The 19,237-nt window shown below is 57.0% G+C and overlaps 1 protein-coding gene across 1 annotated transcript; it reads right to left on the reverse strand.

The window, feature by feature from the left end:
• Positions 1–13,510: 13,510 nt before the first annotated feature.
• On the reverse strand, positions 13,511–16,148 carry RABAC1 (Rab acceptor 1). The gene is made up of 5 exons (XM_084258013.1): positions 16,019–16,148; positions 15,510–15,722; positions 15,080–15,177; positions 13,850–13,951; positions 13,511–13,773 (listed from the first exon to the last, which is right to left on the reverse strand). Exons 1-5 carry the CDS (start codon positions 16,072–16,074, stop codon positions 13,685–13,687), a joined length of 558 nt encoding a protein of 185 aa, XP_084114139.1. The 5' UTR covers positions 16,075–16,148; the 3' UTR covers positions 13,511–13,684.
• Positions 16,149–19,237: the final 3,089 nt, after the last annotated feature.

The raw sequence follows: 19,237 nt of genomic DNA on the forward strand, positions 1-19,237 counted from the left end.
GCACTTTAATGGAGTCACTCAGGCCAGGCACCTGCCCAGGCTCTAGACACGCAATGAAGCCTATCAATTCCCACAGTGACCCCAGGGGGCTGGTGCTGTCATTAGTATCGTCCCCATTTTACAAAATGTCACTTGCCCACCATTACACAGCTACTTAGTTCTGGAAGTGAGACCTGAGTCCAGGCATCTTGTGTGTGTGTGTGTGGGGTGGGATCTGTGTTGTCTCTAACCCCCAGACTACACTGCCCAGCCATATACACTCCCCCTCCCCCCCTCCCCCCCACACTGGAGATTGGGAGCTGGCCTGACTGGGCTCTAGGTTCCAACTACAACTGACACCACCCAGCAGAGCCCACCCTCCCCACAGCTCTCCGCACTTCCTCTGCCAAGGCCTGACACCCCTAACCCCACCCCAAGGCACTGGGCTCAAGGCTCCCTAAGGGCACGGCCAATGTCTGATTGGCCTGTGTCCTCTCTGAGGAGAGAGCCTGGGGATACCCAAAATGTGAGGAGAGGGAGGGAGAGGACTTTAAAGGAGCAGGAAGGGGAGGGAGGGGCCAGCTGGAAAAAGGGGTTCAGGGAGGAAAGCAGGTTCACCAGATCTCCTTGGGAGGGGGCTGAGGATTAGGGGGCTGGGGTTGGGACTGGGCCAGGCTACCCTGGGGGGTGGGGATGTTGTTGGGACAGCTGGGGGAAACCAAAGTCTGGAGGGGGTCAAGTCTGGGGGGAGTGGGAAGCAGACAGCACCCCAACCCCTTCTCCCTCCCCCCCAGGTGGCAAGTGTTGGGGAACGGTGACAGACAGCCAAGCGAGAAAATGGGGGAGCTGGGACAGACAACCAGCCAGGGTAAGAGCCTGGAGTGTGCCACGGGGGCAGTCAGACAGACAGATGAGGGCAGGGCCGGGGTTTGAGATGGGGGAGGGGAGTTCCAGGAGAAGGACAGACAGACTCAGGGCTTGGGTGGGGGCGGAAGAGGACGGACAGATTGGCTGGGGAGAGCGGCCACGCATGAGCGGAGGACAGACAGAGGACACCCAGGGAACCGGTGGACAGATGGACGCGGGGGACGGCCGGGCTGGCGTGGCCCTCGAGGCCAGGGCCAGGCCGAGGGCGCGCGCAGTGGCGGCCAGAGCGGGAGGCGGAGGCCGGGCGAGCGGCGGTGTTTGTGGAGCTGTCGGCTGCGGTGGAATTATGAAAAATAGCAGGCATCGGAGCCGGCCTTCAGCTTCGATTAGGGGAGATGGGACATGACAGGTGCGATCAATACGCAGCCGTTCTATAAAGTGTCAAGTAATGAATCAATTTCGACTAAATTTTCCATTTTTCAGAGGCCGTTCTCCGAGAGAAGAATATCCTCTTTTGTAAAGATATTATTATCGATTTCGGCGGCAATTTGACATCAGGGGTAGTTAATTCCACTCAGAATAAAATTGAAAACACTTGAGAGAGAAAAGAGAGAGGCGAGGAGTGAGACAGAGGGAGAGAGCGGGGGAGGGAGGGAGGGGCCGGGAGGAGAGAGATGGATGGACAGAGAGACAGAGACAGAGAGAGGGGGACAGAAGGCGAGAGAGGCCCGGAGAGATGGGGGGGGGGCAGAGACATGTAGAGACAGGGAGACACAGAGAAACTTAGAGATTTTGAATTCTGCAGTTTAGAGAGGGAGGGAGACAGTGAAGGGCCGTTCAAGAGACTCAGAGATAGAGACAGGATGGGGGGGGGGATTGAGAGGTCTTAGAGAGAAAGCCATACAGACTCGCCACAGAGGTGCAAAGAAATGGACAAAGACAAATTCAGAGAAAGAGAAAAATGGAGAAGGAGGGAAGAGGCTGGAGGCAGTGACACAGTTGGGAGAGACACAGAAAGTGAGACATGGAGGAGAAACTTAGGGAGTTGGGAGAGGTGCTGAGGGGGACAGTGTGAGCCACAGAGAGAAAATGGAGAGGAGAGAGGGGCGCTGGAGAGAAGAGAAGGCTGCTGGCATGGAGTGGGAGGGGGGAACCCGCGGAGGGCAGAGGTGGAGGGCTCACACAGAGGGGAGTCTGGGAGATCTGCCTGTGTTCCCCTAAAGTCACCCTGAATGGGGGAAAGGGGTGTGTGTGAGTGTGAGACCTGCAAAACAGGCACAGTCCTAACTACGGGCCTGGCTGAGGCAGCGAGTGTGTGGATGCTGTGTGCCCCTGAGCTTCTCTGGGGGGCAAAGGGTGTGCCCCAGGGTGACTGGGGTGCCCAGGGCCGTATTTCCGGTAGTGGTATGTGTGCGATCATGTGTGTTTGCTGCCATCTGTGTGAGCCCTGGCATGTTATGACTGAATCCCATTACTTGTGAGTCTCCTGGAATCTGTGTGTGTCCGTCCCGAGCCTGTGCCTGCACCCGCTGTGGGTCTCTGGCCTCACAGCCCCAGGGGTCTCAGCAGCAGGCAGCGGGTGACCACATTTCTGGTTACTGCCTGTCAGTCCTCCAGTTGAAATCTCCATTTATCCCTGAGCAAGTCACAGGCTATGTGAGAGGAAAGATGAAGTTGGGGATGGGGACCCCTGGGTTCTGAGGGAGGAGGACGGGAATGAACTTCTGGGGCTAAGGGAGCAGGGGTTGGGGGATGGACTTCTGGGGCTGAGGGAGGGGGGCCTAGGGGATGGAGCAAGCTTGAGGGGGTAGGGGCTGGGGACAGGACTCTGGGTCTAGGGGGAGTGCTGAGGGATGGAGCCCTGGGTCTCAGGGGGCAGAGGCTGGGGTCAAGATTCCAGGTTCTGAGGGAGAGGGGCCGGCCCCCCACTACGGACACTCCAGACCCAGATGGGACGGCAGGCAGACCGGCGTGGGGCTAGCAGGGAAGTGCCTCAGCCATCCCGTCAGAAAAGCCTGCACCTGCTGCCCCCTAGTGGACATGGTGATTGGGCCCGCCAAGTGACGGAGCAGGCAGGTCAAGGGAGGAGGGGAAGATACCCCAGTGGGAGCAGAGACAGAGAGATATGGACAGAGACATGCAGACACCAACAAGGGCAGAGATGAATAGGGAACAGAGAAGTAGGGAGACTGAAGGGTAACAGTATGGGATCCCAGTTTAGAGAGCGAATATATGGAGACAGCAGGGCAGGGACAGAATCAGAGAGGGGCACAGAAAGATGGGGTACAGAGCAGGGTTTCTCACAGTGTGCAGAGATGGCTGGTGAGAAGACATGGGTACAGACTGAGGAGAGACAAGAGCGCGACCGTGAGTGGCAGAGAGATCTAATGAAGGGAAGTGCAGAGAAGAGGAAACCCAGGGAGCAAGCAGAGAGCAGCAGGCAGAGGAGGTTGCTACAGGAGCTACAGTCTGAGCCAAGGACAGAGGCAGACCCTCAAGGACAGACAGACGTACAGACACGGACAGATACGCCCAGCAAGACAAGAAAGAGGTGGAGAGAGGAATACAGGCACACATGCTGAGAGACAGGCAGACAGAGGGAGGCAGGTGGAAAGAGGTAGAGAGAGAAGCCAGGGCCCCAAGAGCTAAGTGGACACCCCAAGATAGAGCAGAGAGAGCGGTAAGTGGGGTGGAGGCTAGACCGGATTGGGAGGGGACACATGCCTGGAGGGGTTGCAGGCTTCTCGTGGCAGCTTAGGAGTGGAGCTGGGGACCGGCTCCCCGGGCCTGGGTCTCTGCCCATCACCCCCTCCTAATCCCCCCCCACCCGGCGGGCTGCCCGGCGGAGGCGACAGATTGAGCGATGAGACGCATTACGCACTTAATCCGCCTGATTGAATGTTTTGCTTTCGCCCAAATTGAAACATTAAACAACACGGGACGAGAAGAGGCGGCCGCAAATCACTCATGAAAGATTCATCTTCTCCCCGGCAGCCGCCACCGCCCGCCTCCACCGCGCCCGCCCCAGCCGGGAAGCCTTGGAGTGGGGGTGGGGGGCTGGGGCCGTGCCCCTACCCACTCAGTACGGCCCCAGCCCTCCTAATCCAGGGAAGTTCTTCCCACGATCTGGCCTCCATCCCACAGGTGGTCTCAGAGACTGGAATCCCAGACCCCTGGACCCCAGATCTGGCAGCGTGACCTTGGCCTTGTCCCTACCCCTCTCTGATGCGGAGCCCTTTTTGCCCTGGGGTCAACCCTACTGGCTTCCTTTCTGGATCGGTCCCTGACCTTGGGGGACCAAGGGGGCTGCTCAGTATTGATTAGGGAGGGGGAGGTGAGGTCTGAGCACCTCCTCCATATGCAGGGGGCTTTCTGGCTTCTGGATCTAAGAAGGGGGCTTCTGGGGGCCTTGAGTCAGAGAGAGGGAGCCCTGTCAGGATGAGTGGAAGGGGGTGCTCTCTGTCCCTCTGGAGCTCAGCGTGTCTGTGGGCCTTGCATGGGTGACCGTACTCTGTCTTGCTGCGTTATGACTTGTTTTGTGGCTGAGCCTATCTCAGTGTGTCACCATCCCCGTGCTTCGTGCCTCAGTGGTTCTGCTTTGTGCCTGTAGCTCTGGGTCTGTGACTGTCTCTCACTGTTCGCCTGTGTCTGAGGGTTACTTTCCCTGTGCACATGATGTCGTATTTGAGGGGGGCGGATCTGTGTCTGTGATAATCAGGGTGTGTCTGTGTGGCTTCCTGTGTCCTGTGTATTCATCTGCAATGCTCCTCTGCCTGTGTCTGTCTGTCTGCCTGGGTTGTGTCTGTGTTCTGCTTGCTCTGGGCCTGTAGGTCTGCATTTAACTGTTTCGTGCCTGGGTCTGTTTGTGTGTGTGACCAGTCCCGTGTCTCTCTTCTCTTGGTCTCTGGGTATCTCTTTCTTTGTCTCTGGCTGAGAGAGCACCTGCTGGGGCAGGCCTGGAAGGGGTGACCAGAAGAGGTGGGGCCAGGATGGGGGTCGCAGGGGAGAGAGGAGGCAAGAAAGACGAGAGAAAGACAGGACAGCAGTGCTGCCTGAGAGCAGGGGAGCAGGGAGCAAGCGTGAGGGAGCTGGGGGGGCTGTTGTGGGCGCCACGGCCGGAGCGGGTGATCAATATTCGATTTAGGTTTTAATTCCGGGGCTTTCGGAGCCTGTCAGCCCTGATGTATGAGCTCACACCGGGGCCGCCCAGCCAGCCACCCCACGGATGCCCATGGCCTAGTGGCCTGTCCTGGTCCCAGCTCCCTTGCCCTGCCGGGGTGGCTGCCTGCTGTAGTGGGGAAGGGCAGGGAGGTGGGCCTGGGGGCTGGGGAGGCCACATCCAGGGGCCGAACACGAACACCCACACCCACGTGTGCATGGGTTCACCTGAGTTCACAGTTGAGTTCACGCTTGGCCACTCACTCATTCACTGGACCTGCAGCCCTGATCCCTCCTGCCTGTGCCAGGGGAGTAGATGGGGGGGGCCAGGCCCTGTCCCCAGGGACCCTCAGAGGCCCTCCACCATTGTCTCTGGCACCCTGCGCTACAGTGCCCCAGCTGCCTGTCGGCAGTACTCACACACATCAGGACACACATATGCTTGCACACCTACCCCTGGGTTCATGCACACCTCGGCACACCCACGTGCGCACACACAACTCCAGACCTCCACACAGGTCAGAGGAAATCTCACACCACATGAGTCCACACACAAATTCTGACACATGCAGCCACACATACACTCCAGACACACACATTAACGGGAGGAAGGAGCAACTGGGGAGACAGGGTTCATGGGAGAGACTGCCAGAGACAGAGGGGTGTGGAGACTTGCGGAAACTCTGAGACTGACCTCCTGACCCAGATGGAAGAGACAGGGAGGTAAAGAGGGCAACGGAAAAACTCAGAGCGCAGGGATAAGAGATTCAAGGAGAGAAGCCAGGGAGGCGTCCATGAGAGTGGGGGGCTCAAGGAAGGGACAGGGTTGGGTGCGGAGGGGGATGGGAATCTCTCCCTTCTTCTCCACATGCCCCCCCAAACTCTGTCTCTCTCTCAGGAAGATGGATCCACCGCCCTCCCTGATGACAATGCTGTCTGCGCAAACTTTAATTAACACTTTGAGTTAATTAGTTCGAGATCATTTAGGAGTAAAATGTTTTTATTAGGGAGGCTGCGAGCCTGTTGATGGATGGGGCGCGATTCGCTCTTCCGCCCGCGGGGACAGCCGGTAAACAGAAATCAATCAGGGGCCTCCCAACCCAGCCCCCCTAATGCCAAGCTCCCAGCCTAGGGCCCTGGAGTCCGGGCTCCCAGTCCCCTCTGCCTTCAGGGATCTCGAAGTCCAGGGCTGCCCCCAGCCCATGCCCCTTGCAGGCGCCCTCCACACCCAGCCCTGTCCATTGCTTGGGCCCCCCAATTCCTTCCTCAGGCCTCCAGTCCCCTCCCTCAGGCCCAGGAGCCCGGGACCCCAAGGCCCTCCTCTCGGAGTTCAGGTCCCGAGTCCACCTGCCTCAGACCCAAGTTTCCAGACCCCAGGCTTTATCTTCTCCCTGAGACGCCGAAGGCAGCCGTTTGGTTCCTCCGGAGCCCGATACTCCCACTCCCGTCCGCCCCAAACTGAGGGCCTATCCCCTGGGGGGCGGCCCCTTGGGCGGTGGGTCAGACCCTTCCTGACACTCCCTTCCCCGGTCTCAGGAACTTTCTCCTCAGCGTCTCCGCGGCGGCCTGGCCATCCGGCTGGGGAGCTGGGGATCCACCGGGCCGAGGGGCCGACCCCTCGGGTCGGGTTCCCTGCACCCCCCGCCGCCCCCCAGCCGGGCTGACGGCTTCATCAGGTGTCCGGCGGGCAGGGAAAGGGGGAGGCCTGGCCGGGAGAGGGGGAGGCCGGGCGGAGGGGGTGCGGGGTTCCGGGGCCGATAAATCTTCATCAGGCGGCGGCGGGGGGGCCATTAGGCGCTAATGGGAAGATGGAGGGGCCTGTCGGCCGCGCGGGCCGGGCCTCATTTGTCCTGCTTCCCGCTCCATTGGCCGCCGCCCCCGCCCCGCCCCTCCCCCGCCGGCGCGCGCCCCACTTCCGCGTCAAACCTTTGGGAGGGGTGGGGGGATCAGGGGGGAAACCTGGGCGGAGGTGGGGCTGGAAAAGGGGGAGCTGGAGGGCGGGGGCAGAGTTAGGAAAGGAGGAGGGGGCCCTGGCCGAGGAGGGGGCGCCGGGGCGGGCTCAGAAGGTGGGCGCCGCGGGCAGAAGGCCGGGGAGGGGGGCAGACAGCAGTGGGGGGGAAGGGGGCCCGGCAAGCAGAACTCCCTGGAGAAGAAGGGGAACTCGGAGGGGACCCGGACGGGGAGGGGGGGAACGGGCGCGCGGCGGGGGAGGGGCGCGGGGCCGGGATTAGGGGAGCGGGTGGGATCCGGCCCGGGATGGCGCGGGCGGCGTCCCTCGAGGCAGAGGCGCGGCCCCCGCCCGTTGCCGCCGCCGCTGCTCCCGGACTCGCGCCCCCCGCGCGTCCACTCTGATTTCTCGGCCCATTTTTCTTCCTCTCCTGTCACTCCGGCGCTCGCCCTCCCGCCGCCGGCCGCCCCGCCGCGCTCTGCTTCCCGCGGGAACCCCTGCCGCAACCAGCCCGGGGGCCGCAGCCAGCCCGGGGGCCGCAGCCAGCCCGGGGGCCGCAGCCGCAGCGCCCACGGCCACCCCGCCCGGGCCCCCTCACGCACCGCCTGAACGAGCCGCCGCGCACTCCAGGCGTGTGACCCCCAAATCGGTCACCCCCGATATGGACTAAGACTCACAGGAGGGGACTGCAGACGGGGGGGGGGGGGGGGGCAGGTCGTTAGCACTTCTGGGACCCAGTCTCAGATGCCCCCAAAGGAGACCTCTGGATACCCACAGATCAGGTATGTGAAACCCCACCCGCCCTTAGAAACCCCGGACTGAAGACCCTAGGATCAGACCTATACCTCAAGCTGTGTCACCCCTGGGCAGGTGACTCAGAAAAAACAAGGAACGTACCCTCAGTCCTGCCTCAGACACCCCAAAATGAGAGAATCCCTACTCCACCACCCTCACCCCTGCAAAACTCCAGTCTAAGTCATTGATAGGATAAGCTCAGTCACCCCCATCAGTACCTCCACAGTCACCCTCTAGTGCAGGGATTTACTGCCCTAGACTCAGGTACCCCAAAATTAGGCATCAGGGCCCCAAAAGTTGCATACCTACACTTTTCTCACATCAGGACCCTACAATAAAACCCCCAATCTAGACACATGAGTCTCCAGCTGCTGTCACCCCACTCAGCATATGCACCCCATTCTCAATGTAAACTAGAAAATGGGACTGAAACCTAGTCACCCCTAAACTGAGCAATTACAGTCTTGATCCACAGACTCAATCGATCCAAACTTGGAACTTGGATCCTACCCAGGTTGAGACTCCCTCAAAATAAACATCTGGTTCTCCAGACTCAGTTTCCTCTATAGCAAGACCAAGAAACCCCCTTCCCAACAAGTTACTGTGACATTAGTCACTTTAGTCTCTCCTATCACCCCTAATCTGAACCCAATCATCGGTGACGCAGACCTAGGTGTTTAAACAATCAGCCATTTAAACAACCAGCTGGGGTTCCAATGCTCCCCATCTTGGCATCTGGTAGCTCAGCATCAGCTGCCCTTAAAAAACACATCTGTGTTCCTGTGTTAGGAACCTCTTCAATAAGTGAACACACGACCGATGCAGCTAGCCTGCCAACCTCAGACCCCTCTAAAGAGAGGACTCTGTGACACTGGAGCTTAGTGATCCCCAAACTACATCTCTAGCCCCCAAACTTCAGTTACTTGTACACTAACCATGAGAACTCTGAAAGCATGCAAATCAAGTTAGGAAACCCCAAATCAGGTATCTGGAGTTGACTCTCAAGGTCAGTTACCATAAACCAAACCCTCGGAACCCCATAATCAGAGAGATTCAAACTCAGAATTTAGACTCAAACACCCCGTTAGTAGGTTGATGGTGCCTCCCCCCCCCCAAAAAAAAAAAAATCTGTCCATGTCCTAACCCTGGAATCTGCTAATGTGACCTTGTTGGAAAAAAGGTCTCTCTAGATGTAATAAAGGGAGGATCTCAAAGTGAGGTCCTGGGGTGGGCCCCAAAATGCAAAGGTGAATGTTCTTATAAGAGCTAGAAAGGAGGGGCCTCCCTGGTGGCACAAGGGGTTAAGACACAACCTATGAATCTATCCGCAGCCACTGCAGCACGAGTTCCATCCCTGGCCAGGGAGCAACCTACATGGTGCAGCAGACCTCTCCTAACCCACCTGCTGCTCCCCTCAGCAGTGTATTTCCATCAATCTGCCTGTTCTGTTCCCCACTCTGTCTCTGGTGAATCCTCTTACCCCCCCACATCTGGCCTATACCCCGGTTCTTGTATGCATAAATAAATAAATCTTAAAAAAAAATAAAGAGCTAGAAGGGAGGACACAGGCAGAGAGAAGGGCTGAGGTGACAGTGCTGTGGCCAAAAGCCAGGAGGCCTGCACCACCAGAAGCTGGGAGAGACAAGGCAGGGTAGGGTCCCCCCTCAAGCCTCTCCCTCCATGGGAGGGGGAGCAGCCCTGCAGACAGCTTGATTCTAGAGGTCCTACTCCAGAACTGCAAGAGAAATAAGTGGTGCTGCTTTAAGCCACCCAGTTTGTTACCAGTCACAGGAAAACCCCCAAGCATCTATATCTCTAGACTCAGCAAGCCCCCAATCTAAGAATGTGGACCCCCACAATCAGGTGCCCAAAATGAGCCTCTATTCTCCAGACCAGGCTTCCAGATCTCAGCCCAAGTTTGCATTATCACTGTGCCCAGGAGCTCACAGTCACCTTCAAGTTTGTTGATGGGGCCCCCAGGCTCATCCAGCCCCACCCTTATACAGGGATTAACAGCCCCATCACCATTAAAATAAGCACTGAGTTCCCCCACAGGCAGCGACCTCCACCCTCTTCTTGGCCACAGCCTCAAAAGACATCTGACCTTGAGACACAACAGGAGGCATCCGGACCTGAGGTTAGTGCATCCCTGAGCTAGTTATAAGTCTCCACATTAAGCCACCCCTAATCCTTGCATCTAGGCTCCCCAAGGTATGAGCCACCAAGATGACATTGAGAGTCCCAGTTGGTCATTCTGTTAGGGGGAAGTGATGTCCTGAGTTAATCCCATACAGGCTTTGTGGACTCCACCCCCACTCCAGACTAAAACCATCAGGACATTGGGGAAGACAAATCCCATCACCACCAAGGGGAGGGTGGCTGGGACCTGAGGGTGGAGTTGGGCAGCCAGGTTGGATATAAAAAACCAAACACGTGGGCCTAGGGCGCTCTCTGGCTCGCGATCGCTCGCCTCCCGGCTTCACCGCTCCTGGCTGGCGGCCAGCTCTCAGAGCGCCATTTTGGGGTTCCTGATCGGCGGATCGGGTAGGACTCATTTAAAACTTTGTCTCCCGCTTTTCTCCCAGAGCTGTATATTTCCTCATTTCCCCTTCCCTTGTAAATAAACCTTTTATTAACCTTTCACGTGTGCCTGCAGTAGAGCATTGATAAGTCCTTTTAAGCGCGCGGGTGAGGACCCACAGTCAGGCACCCCGTTTTGTATCGGGGTTGCTCTACAACAATTCCTTCTGGGCAGCCTGTATTAGGCACCCCCAAATTAGACATTTGAGTGACTTGCCTCAGTTACACCCAAGATAGGTCTCTGGATCCCCAACTTCAGAACCCCACAATCAGGACAGCTGAGTAAATGCCCTCCAATTTGGTGATAAGGCCCCGGCCTTAGTCCCCAAGTTAGAATGCAAGACCATTGTCTCACCCTAAATTAACCTGCAGGGCCCTCTAGTCAGTAAAACTACAGCCAGTCACTCTAAAAATACATATCTGCACTCTACAGCTTGTTATCTGGCCTCCCAGTTTCAGCTCACTCCAGAACCAGGATGTGGGACACCCCAGCTCAGTCAGCACTAAACTAGGCTTGAGGACCTTAAGTTTCAGATAGCCCTAAAGTAATCAATAGAACCCCAAGTTAACATAGGGTCTATCAAACATGGTCACCAGTCACTCTCAACTGGACAGCTGAGCCTCCTTATGTCCCCCAAATAGACAACCAAACCTCTATGCCCTTGATGATACACCAACCCTCCCAGTTTCTGTTACCCCCAACCAAACCTCTCAATCCTCAAGTTCCCTCAGGAAGAGACCGATGGTGAAATGGGCCCCCAGTCTTGACCACCTTTAGAAGCTTCTGGTCTCAGCAGGTCAATAACTGGACATCTGAGATAGGAATCTATAGTCAGTTACCCCTGTGTTAGGCTCTGGATTCAGCCTCCTGTGGCCACCCTCAGCCCCAGGCTGCTGACCCCTTTGCAACAGTGATCTCAGTCCCGGGGTCTCAGGTCTCAGGCCTGTCACCTCCAAACAAGGCATCCTGACCAGACCACAGGGCCATAGCAAAATAGACATAGTGACCACATCACCCCCTCTCTGGGCATCAGGACTCACTCTCCCTTGGAAACACTGGTATCTAGATCAGCAAACAAAATGCCCTTTTGTTACAACCCGATACAAAACGGGTTGTATGGAATTAGCTCAGGACATCCTTTCCCCCTAACACTTTGTCATCCAGAATTGGGATTGGGACCATGAGCTTGGTGTAGACCCAAGTGCCTAAAGGCCGGGCCCAACCCTCCAGGCAGGGGTCTTCTCCATCTGCTGCTCCCTCCCTGGGGGAGGGCAGAGGAAGCACTTTTCCACCCTCTGGTGGCAGCTGCTGGAAGTGCACCCTGGTGACGGCCTAAGATCAGTGGGGAACCAGACCCCACAACCCTTGAGTCTTTGGATCTTGCTGGGAGCCTGCAGCCTGGGTTCATCCTTGCCTGCTCCTTCCCATTCAGCTCCTTCAGCTCCGATGTAATGGCCACCTTCCCCCTCCTAAAGCGGGCTTCCTTGTCCCTTCCCCCCTCCATTCTGGGTTCCTGCCTCCTGTTCCCCACTTGGCTTATCCTCCCTGATCACTCTTCCTCCAGCTCATCCCCCATAGGACCCCAAAGGACATTTCTAACATCACACTTGATCTTTCCCTCCCCTGCCAAAAGCCCTTCCACAGCTCCACATCACCTGAAGCTAAAATCCAAAGACCTCACCAAGGCTTGCTGGTCTGGAGAGATCTGGCCCCCCAGAACCCACCTCCATCTCCTATAGCTGCTCCCCAATCCCTTCATCCCAACCAGGAACACCTCCTTGTTACTGAGCAGATCCGACCTCAGGTCCTTTGCACTTACTGGAATTCTCTTCCCCCAAACCTCCAAGGAGCAATCTAGTGCCCAGCAAGACCCCCCTCATTCACCACTCTCAGCAAGCCCCTCCCCTTCCTCAGCTACTCTCTCTTCTCCCCCAGCTCCCCTCTAGGCTACAGAGGGCAGATCACTCAGGTGCTTCCTGCTCTTGGGTGATTTGGCTCAGGCACGCCTCTCCTACTGAATGTGGGCTCCTGGAGGGCAGGGCCTTCCTTGTTTGAGGCACTGCTCTTTCCCCATCTCAGCCCACACATCAGTAAAAATAATGGGGTATATGCTAGAGCCACAGATGCCATTTTATATTTTCTAATTAAGCACGTTAAGAGGTGTAAATGATATTCTTCGGGGGGCCCCCCTGCAATGTTACCTCCTTAGAGAGCCCTCCCTGAACCCCCTTGGAAGCTCTCCAGACCCTATCTTCACCTCCCTTTACCTGCCTAGTACTTAGCTCAGGTGTGTCTTTTGTTGGTGTCTCTTTCTGACAGTCTTCATGTTGCAGTGAAAAGCAAATTGGCCCTTTCACCTCACTCAGAGGAAACCATTTCCAAGTCTAGCTCTCCTGGCCTCTCCCCTCCTCCAAGCCCCAGATGGCTGCTTCCTCTGCCCAGAACATTCTTCCAACCAATGTGCAGTTGCCCTGACCCCTGACTCACTATCACCTCAGGGAGGGCTCTTTCATCTCCAGCTCTTGAGGAGAACTTACTCTACGCAGAAGTTAAAGAACAGGCTGTGAGGCCTGCTTGCATAGTTGGCCCTTGGCTGGCATCTGGAACTTACCATTCCCTGATAAGAGTGGCTCATGTGACCACACTGTTCAAACAGTATTGTTTATGCTCAGCACCTGCTGATCTGGGTTTGGAATTTGGGTATATACTAGATTAAAGGGGAGCTCATGGCACCATTCCCTGATAAAGATCCTCGGCATGGAGTATTGTGCGTCCCCGCACACACTTCCCAGTGTCACAATCCACCGCTGAGGAACTGGCACAGGGTCCCAGGAGACACCACCAGGAGGACTCTGTGGAGCCCACCAGTCTCCTGTGTACCATGTGCCTGTCCCCTTTGCCAATGTTTCAAGATAATCACTGCTGTGAGTGCAGCTCCCTACTGAGTCCTAAGTTGTTCTTATGCAGCAGGGCCAGGGCAGGGCCTGTCTACACCAAAATCAACAGACATGAGGGTGGTTATGGGGCCCCGACACAATCTCCTTCCCGACTCTTCTCCTTAGCACTTCATTGACCAGTCTTTAGTCATTTTTCCGGCCCATTGTCTTTCCCCACCTTGTCTTGGTCTCTACAGTATCCCTAGCATCACCCCACATAGACCCACAGAAGAACCTGGGAGAGTATTTGCTGAATGACAACTGTAACAGCTTTATTTCCGAGGCTGGAATCCCTCCCAGGCCTGCGATGGGGAGGCCTTGGCTGGGAGCAGTGGAGCCGTGCGGGGCAGGGGTGACGGCGTGGGGTAGCTGGCTTGTGGGCCATGTGGCTTGGGAGGCCGACCGGTCCTGGAAGTCACCTTACACGGGCTCCATTTGCAGCTCCTCCCCGTCCACAGGCTCGATGTGGTGGAAGGCAGCATGGGTGCCGATGACCACGAGGGTGGCCCCTACAACCAGCAGTTCAGGGCCATGCTCCCTCTCCAGGCCCCCATTGCCACCCTGCTTCCCAGAACCAGTACTCACCGAGCACCCAGAAGACGGCCGAGCCTGCACCAGCCAGCCAGAAGAAGGGGAAGGACACGGCCCCAGCCAGAGCATACTGATGGGCTGGGCTCACCTCACGGCCTGGGGTGGGGGGAGGGCAGAGAACATTGGGGCAGCTGTTCTCATACTCCCATTTTCTCCCAGAATAACCCCTGATGCCTCCTGACAACCTGGTGTCACAGCTCTGGGAGCCTCCAAAGCTAATCCAAACTCCTCAGCCAACGCCCTCCTAGGCCTGGTCCCACCCATTTCTAGGATGGCCATGCAGTCCATCAGCCTATAGCACACCTGCAGCCCCTGCTCTCTGCCCCTCACCCCACATCTTCAAGGAGCCTCCTAGCTTCCCACTCCCCTGGACTGCGGTTCTCTGACTGCAGCTACGCTGACACACACCAGGACCTGGTCGCAAACTGGCAGCCGAAGGGTCAAGTGGGGCTTGTGAATGTGTTTTGCAGTCTATACAATGTTCCACAAGAATTTGATTTGTGGCTGACAAAGAAACTGAATGATCTCACATGACAATATGCATTTCCAGCTTCTCACAGAAGCCTGCAAGACTGGCTCTGCAGGCTGGTAGGAGCAGGTGGCTGAAACCAAATTGTGGCTATGCTACAGGCGCTTCCTCTGTGTCTGCTTCCCCAACAGGCCCTTCCCTGCGCTTAACTTGTAGGTCCCTAAAGGGCTCTGGCTTAGGTCTACCTGTGCTCCCAACTCCCGCCTGTCCCAAACTTTGAGCTTCCCCTAGGCAGGGACTTAGGCCCTGCTTGTCTTCCCTGTGGAGCAGGGTGATGGACTGGCCTCAGCTTCCCTCGTCCAGAAGTGCCAAGATTTTGAGGGTCCCAGCCCAGGGAAACAGGAGCTGGGACAAATCTAGGCCATGGTAAGGTCGCCATCTGGTGTTCATTGTGGGTACCTGCAGCTGATGCTTTCTGCCCAGAGCTTAGGAAGTGTGAGGAATAGGCTTAAGGGCCTGGAGGTAAGTAAGGGGAGAGTGGGTTCTTGGGTATCTCATTCTGGGATTGAAAAATAGCAGTTTGGGAGCTGAGCCTGGTTGGGAGCATCTGGTGTGTCTGAAATCTTCAGGGACTGGGTTTGGAAGATCTAGTGCCAATCTAGGCTTGGGCTGGCTGGGTTTGGGGTCTAAGGCTTGTATTTTAAGAGGCCAGGATTTGTACGGTTGGGGATGCATCTGGACAGGGAATTTCTCACCAAAGAGCACGAACTTGGACTGCAATGTGCGCAGATAGAGGATGTAACAGGCGCCAAAGAAGACAGCAAGAGCCACCAGCAGCATGGGAGACGTCACCCTGGAGGGCAGGGAGACATGGTCAGGGAGCTGGAGCTGGGCTAGCCAGGGGCCCTGACCTTCATTAGCGCATGGCAGGTTACATCCTTGGGCTCAGGCAGGGCTAAGTCACATTTGGTCACACTGCGCCCTGGCCACATCGATGGGGACGAGGTCGACGGCCCTTCCATTAAAAAGATGTGGCCCGAGCAGGGCACGGGGGCGGGGCCTGCCGGGGCGGGGCCAGGATCTGGGGGCAGGGTCACCAAGCAGGGAGCAGGCGGGGTTCGGGGGGCGGGCCTCCTGCGGGGGCCTGGCTGCCGGGGGCGAAGGGCGGCCGGGAGAGGCACTCACACACAGTATAGGATGAGGCCCAGGAAGACGAACACGTAGTTGCTCTGGTAGTATTCCACGTTGCGGACGAGGCGCTGGCACAGCTCGCCCAGGTTGCGCGGCCGCGAGAAGCGCCGCTGGTCCACGAAGGTGCTCCAGGGCCGGATGGTCGCGCGGCGCCGCTCCAGCCACTCACGACCCGCGCCAGACGGAATCAGTTTCGGCAGCAGGGTCCTGGTGGGCGGGACGGGCGGGTCAGCGGGGGGCCGGGATGGAGTCCGGACCCCCAAGCAAGAAGCGGGGAAGGGGCCCGGACTCCTGAGTCCTGGGAGGTGGGGCGCGGGGAGGGTCCAAGACTCCCGGAGCCCGGGGGAGGAGGGCCGAGGGCCAGACTGCAGAGCGCTCGGGACGAGGCGAGGGCCAGACTCCTGCCTGAGGGGCCGGTTTCCTGGGACCTGAGGGAAGAGGGGGCGGGGGTGGGGCAGGACTCCCGGGTCTCTGGTCAAGGGGGCTGAAGCCCGCTTGCTCACTTGGCGCTCAGCCCTTCTGCCTCGGCATCGTTCTGCTGGTCCTTCTCGGCCGCCATGTCTGCGTCGAGGCGGGTAGAACCGCTGTAACGAGCCCCGGGCCCGGCAGACCCCGCCGGCCCTGCCCCGAGCCCGGCCTCACGCCGCCGAGCCGACGTGGCGCGGCTCCGGAGGCGCCGGGGGCGGGGTTCTGCCGCGGGGCATCATGGGAGTTGTAGTCCTGGCCCTGTCAGGGCGGGTGGGCGCCATGATGGTGGTCTGGCTCGCAAAACTCCGTGGGAGATGTAGTCGCGCAAAAGCCGGTGGGCGCCTGTGGGCATTGTGGGAGTTGCGGTGGAAGGTGGGTTGTCAGGAGTCGGGGCGTTTTGGGCGCTCTGAAGGCAGAAGTGGGCGTTGTGTCAATGCCCTCTCTCCCTGCAGCACTGTCGTTCTGACTCCAGAGGGCATAGAAAAACACCTGGAAGCAGGCAGGGCCGGGGTGGGGCTCCTTAATCTGCATTTCTGACAAGTTCCACCAGCTAGTGCTGGTGCTGCTGGTCCGTAAGCCACAGTTTGAATGGCGATTCTGTAGAGGATTCGTGTGAGTCTATTCCTTCCTCCCTCAGAAGGCAGAAGCCAATGAGAGGCCGGGGGAAGAAGTATCTAAAGTGGGGAAGCAAGTCTCTCCCCACAACCCTTGGGCGCCCAGGGATGGATGGGATAAACCTGTGAACCACTCCCTACTCCTTTTGGATAAGGAGGGAAACTGGGATAGTGGGAGATCTGAGGCTTTTTAAAACGGAATTGTTACAATTAAAAGACTGGGATTCTGGAGTCAGACTGGTGGACATCCAGGCTCCGTGGACCTCATCGCCTCCCTGAACCAGAACCAGTGTCTTCATCTGGAGGTGGGGATCCTTGGGTACCAGATGCAGGCCTATGATTCAGTTACATGGTCCAGACAAAGATGCTTCCTAATGCTCCATAAATGATAATGTCATTCCCACTACCTTGTGAATATTGTGGGTTTTTTTTTAGGATTCACCTTCCCCACCCCCCCCCCCAAAGATTTATTTATTTATGCATACAAGAACTGGGGAATAGGCCAGAGGTGTGGGGGTTGAAAGGATTCACCAGAGACAGAGTGGGGAACAGAACAGGTGGGTTGACTGAAATACACTGAAGGGAGCAGCGGGCAAGACAGAAGTCTGCTGCACCATGTGGGTCACCTCCCTGGCCAGGGATCAAACTCATGTTGCAGTGCTGTGGATAGCTTCATAGTGCTGCATCTTAACTCCTGTGCCACCAGGGAGACCCTGAGTTCAGCTTTCTTGAATGTAACAGTAATGCCTTAGGGCTGCAGGCACCTTGGAAGTCCCAGAGTGCCTGGCGTCTGAGGCATGGGCCTTCCTTTTCCCAATTCCCCATAGCCATGGTTCTCTCAGTCTTTAAACAGCTTCCTCAGTGGCCTGCCCCTGTCCCAATAAGTTGTGAGAAAACAGTTCTGAAGAGGGGTGCACCAGAACGGCCTCAAGAAATGTGTAGAAAAAGAAGTGTGTATGAAAGCGGAGGAGCCTGGGCCCCCTTCCAAGGATTGGGTTCCTCATTTTCCATGCGTGGGCCTGAAGGAGATACCCACATGGGAGCACTAGATGACTCTTTGCACCCCAACTCTGTCTTCCAGCATCCACATTGCTTTTGGGCTTGGACTTTGAGGCCTGCAGGAAATATTTCCAAAAGGTGGGGCAAGATGTTCTCTAACAGAGGGGCTAGTGAAGCAATAGGCAGGGAGTCTCCTGTGTTGTGGGGGGAGGGTCCCACGCTCCTCCCATACTTTGAGGTATACTTTGGACCTCGGATTGGCTAGGTAGCGTTCATTTCCCCCTTCTTGTCCCCTTCGCCAACCTATCAGTGGAGACCAGGATTCCCCTCTTTGGTCCAGTTGGCTTCAGGAAGTCAAAGGAGGCCTGTGAGTACATTGTTAGCCAGGAGCATTAATGGGGAGCAACACTCAAGTTCAAAGTGGTAGAGGCAGCAGAGGTAACCAGTGAAGCCCCCAAAAGGAAGGTGGATCTTGGGCAGAGCAAAGTGTTGGATGCAAAGGTCCAGCCACCACCTCCTTAGGAAATTTGGGGTTGACTTGTTATGAGATGGTTGGGTTTCCTTAGAGAAACTCAGTCCTGGTACCTTCGCTTGATAACCCCATGCTTGTTCTGAGCAAAGGACATATGGGGCGCAGGCCTGAAGGTGTTCAACAGCATGAGCTGTGGATGGTGGGTTCCAGAGGCAAGGATATTGTGGGGGGTGGGCCTTCTCAGTGGGGTGTGGAAGGAAGCTGAAATCAAGGGATTTAGGGAAGTGGAGCCTGGACCAAGTATAAGAGGATCCTTTAAAACAGGGATCCTGGGAGAGGGGACCCAAGGCTGAGAAATTTTGAGAGGTGGGAGTCTCCCTGAGACAGGGGAAAAGTGAGAGATGGGGTTCCTACGAGGGGGCCAAGGTAGGTGGGCCCTGAATTAGGGGAATGGTGGGAGATGAGGAGGCTCCTGGGAAGACTGGGAGTTGGGCCCCAGCCCTGTGTGGTCCTTCCAGCCAGAGGCATCCTTCTTGCCTCTTAGACCTCCAGAGGAAGTGGAGCCGGCCAGGGCAGGAGGACCTTAGCCTACACAATCCGAAACCTGGGTTACGTCTCTACTGGATCACCTCCAGGAAGTCCCTGCCCTCTCTGGGCCTTAGTTTGCCCACCTCTCTCTGGGAGTACTGTCTGCACCAGATGGAGACGGCATTTCTGTGGCCTCCCTCAGAAAATTCCAGGCTATATGTCCTGGGCATCACCAGCAGTGTGTGGCACATGTTGCCCCTCCCTGTGATTTCTTTTTCAGACTCAGGCACTCATCCTCCAACCATTTTCTTTTTCACTCTCACTGAATCATGTGACTTCTCAGTACCCAGTCACCTGGCGCAGGCTGGAAATCAGGCAGGCCCTAGTCCAGTTCAGCCCCAGCCCCTCCTCTGACTTGTGTTAGAAAGGCTGCCTTGACGAGTGGAACAGCCACCCAACCAGAATGGCTTTGCAGAAGGTCTAGCTATTTCTAGTAAAGTCAAACACAGTCCATCCCATAACTGGCTCCCCCAGTCCTGTTATGTATCCAACAGAGATGCATACATGTGTCTTCAGAAGACATTACTAGAATAGATATTCCTATCCCTAGCAGCACCCATTTATAATAGACAAATTATAAT

Source organism: Talpa europaea (assembly GCF_964194135.1).
Source record: "Talpa europaea genome assembly, chromosome: 16".
Classification (NCBI taxonomy): domain Eukaryota; kingdom Metazoa; phylum Chordata; class Mammalia; order Eulipotyphla; family Talpidae; genus Talpa; species Talpa europaea.

Bases quoted from the DNA above. Each gene is read 5' to 3' on its own strand.
- RABAC1 (XM_084258013.1), bottom strand. From the start codon at position 16,074: ATGGCGGCCGAGAAGGACCAGCAGAACGATGCCGAGGCAGAAGGGCTG. The intron at 15,723-16,018 runs GTGAGCAAGCGG...CCCGCCCACCAG, and splicing joins GCAGAAGGGCTGAGCGCCAA to GACCCTGCTGCCGAAACTGA. The intron at 13,952-15,079 runs GTGAGAAATTCC...CCCCCACCCCAG, and splicing joins GTCCAAGTTCGTGCTCTTTG to GCCGTGAGGTGAGCCCAGCC.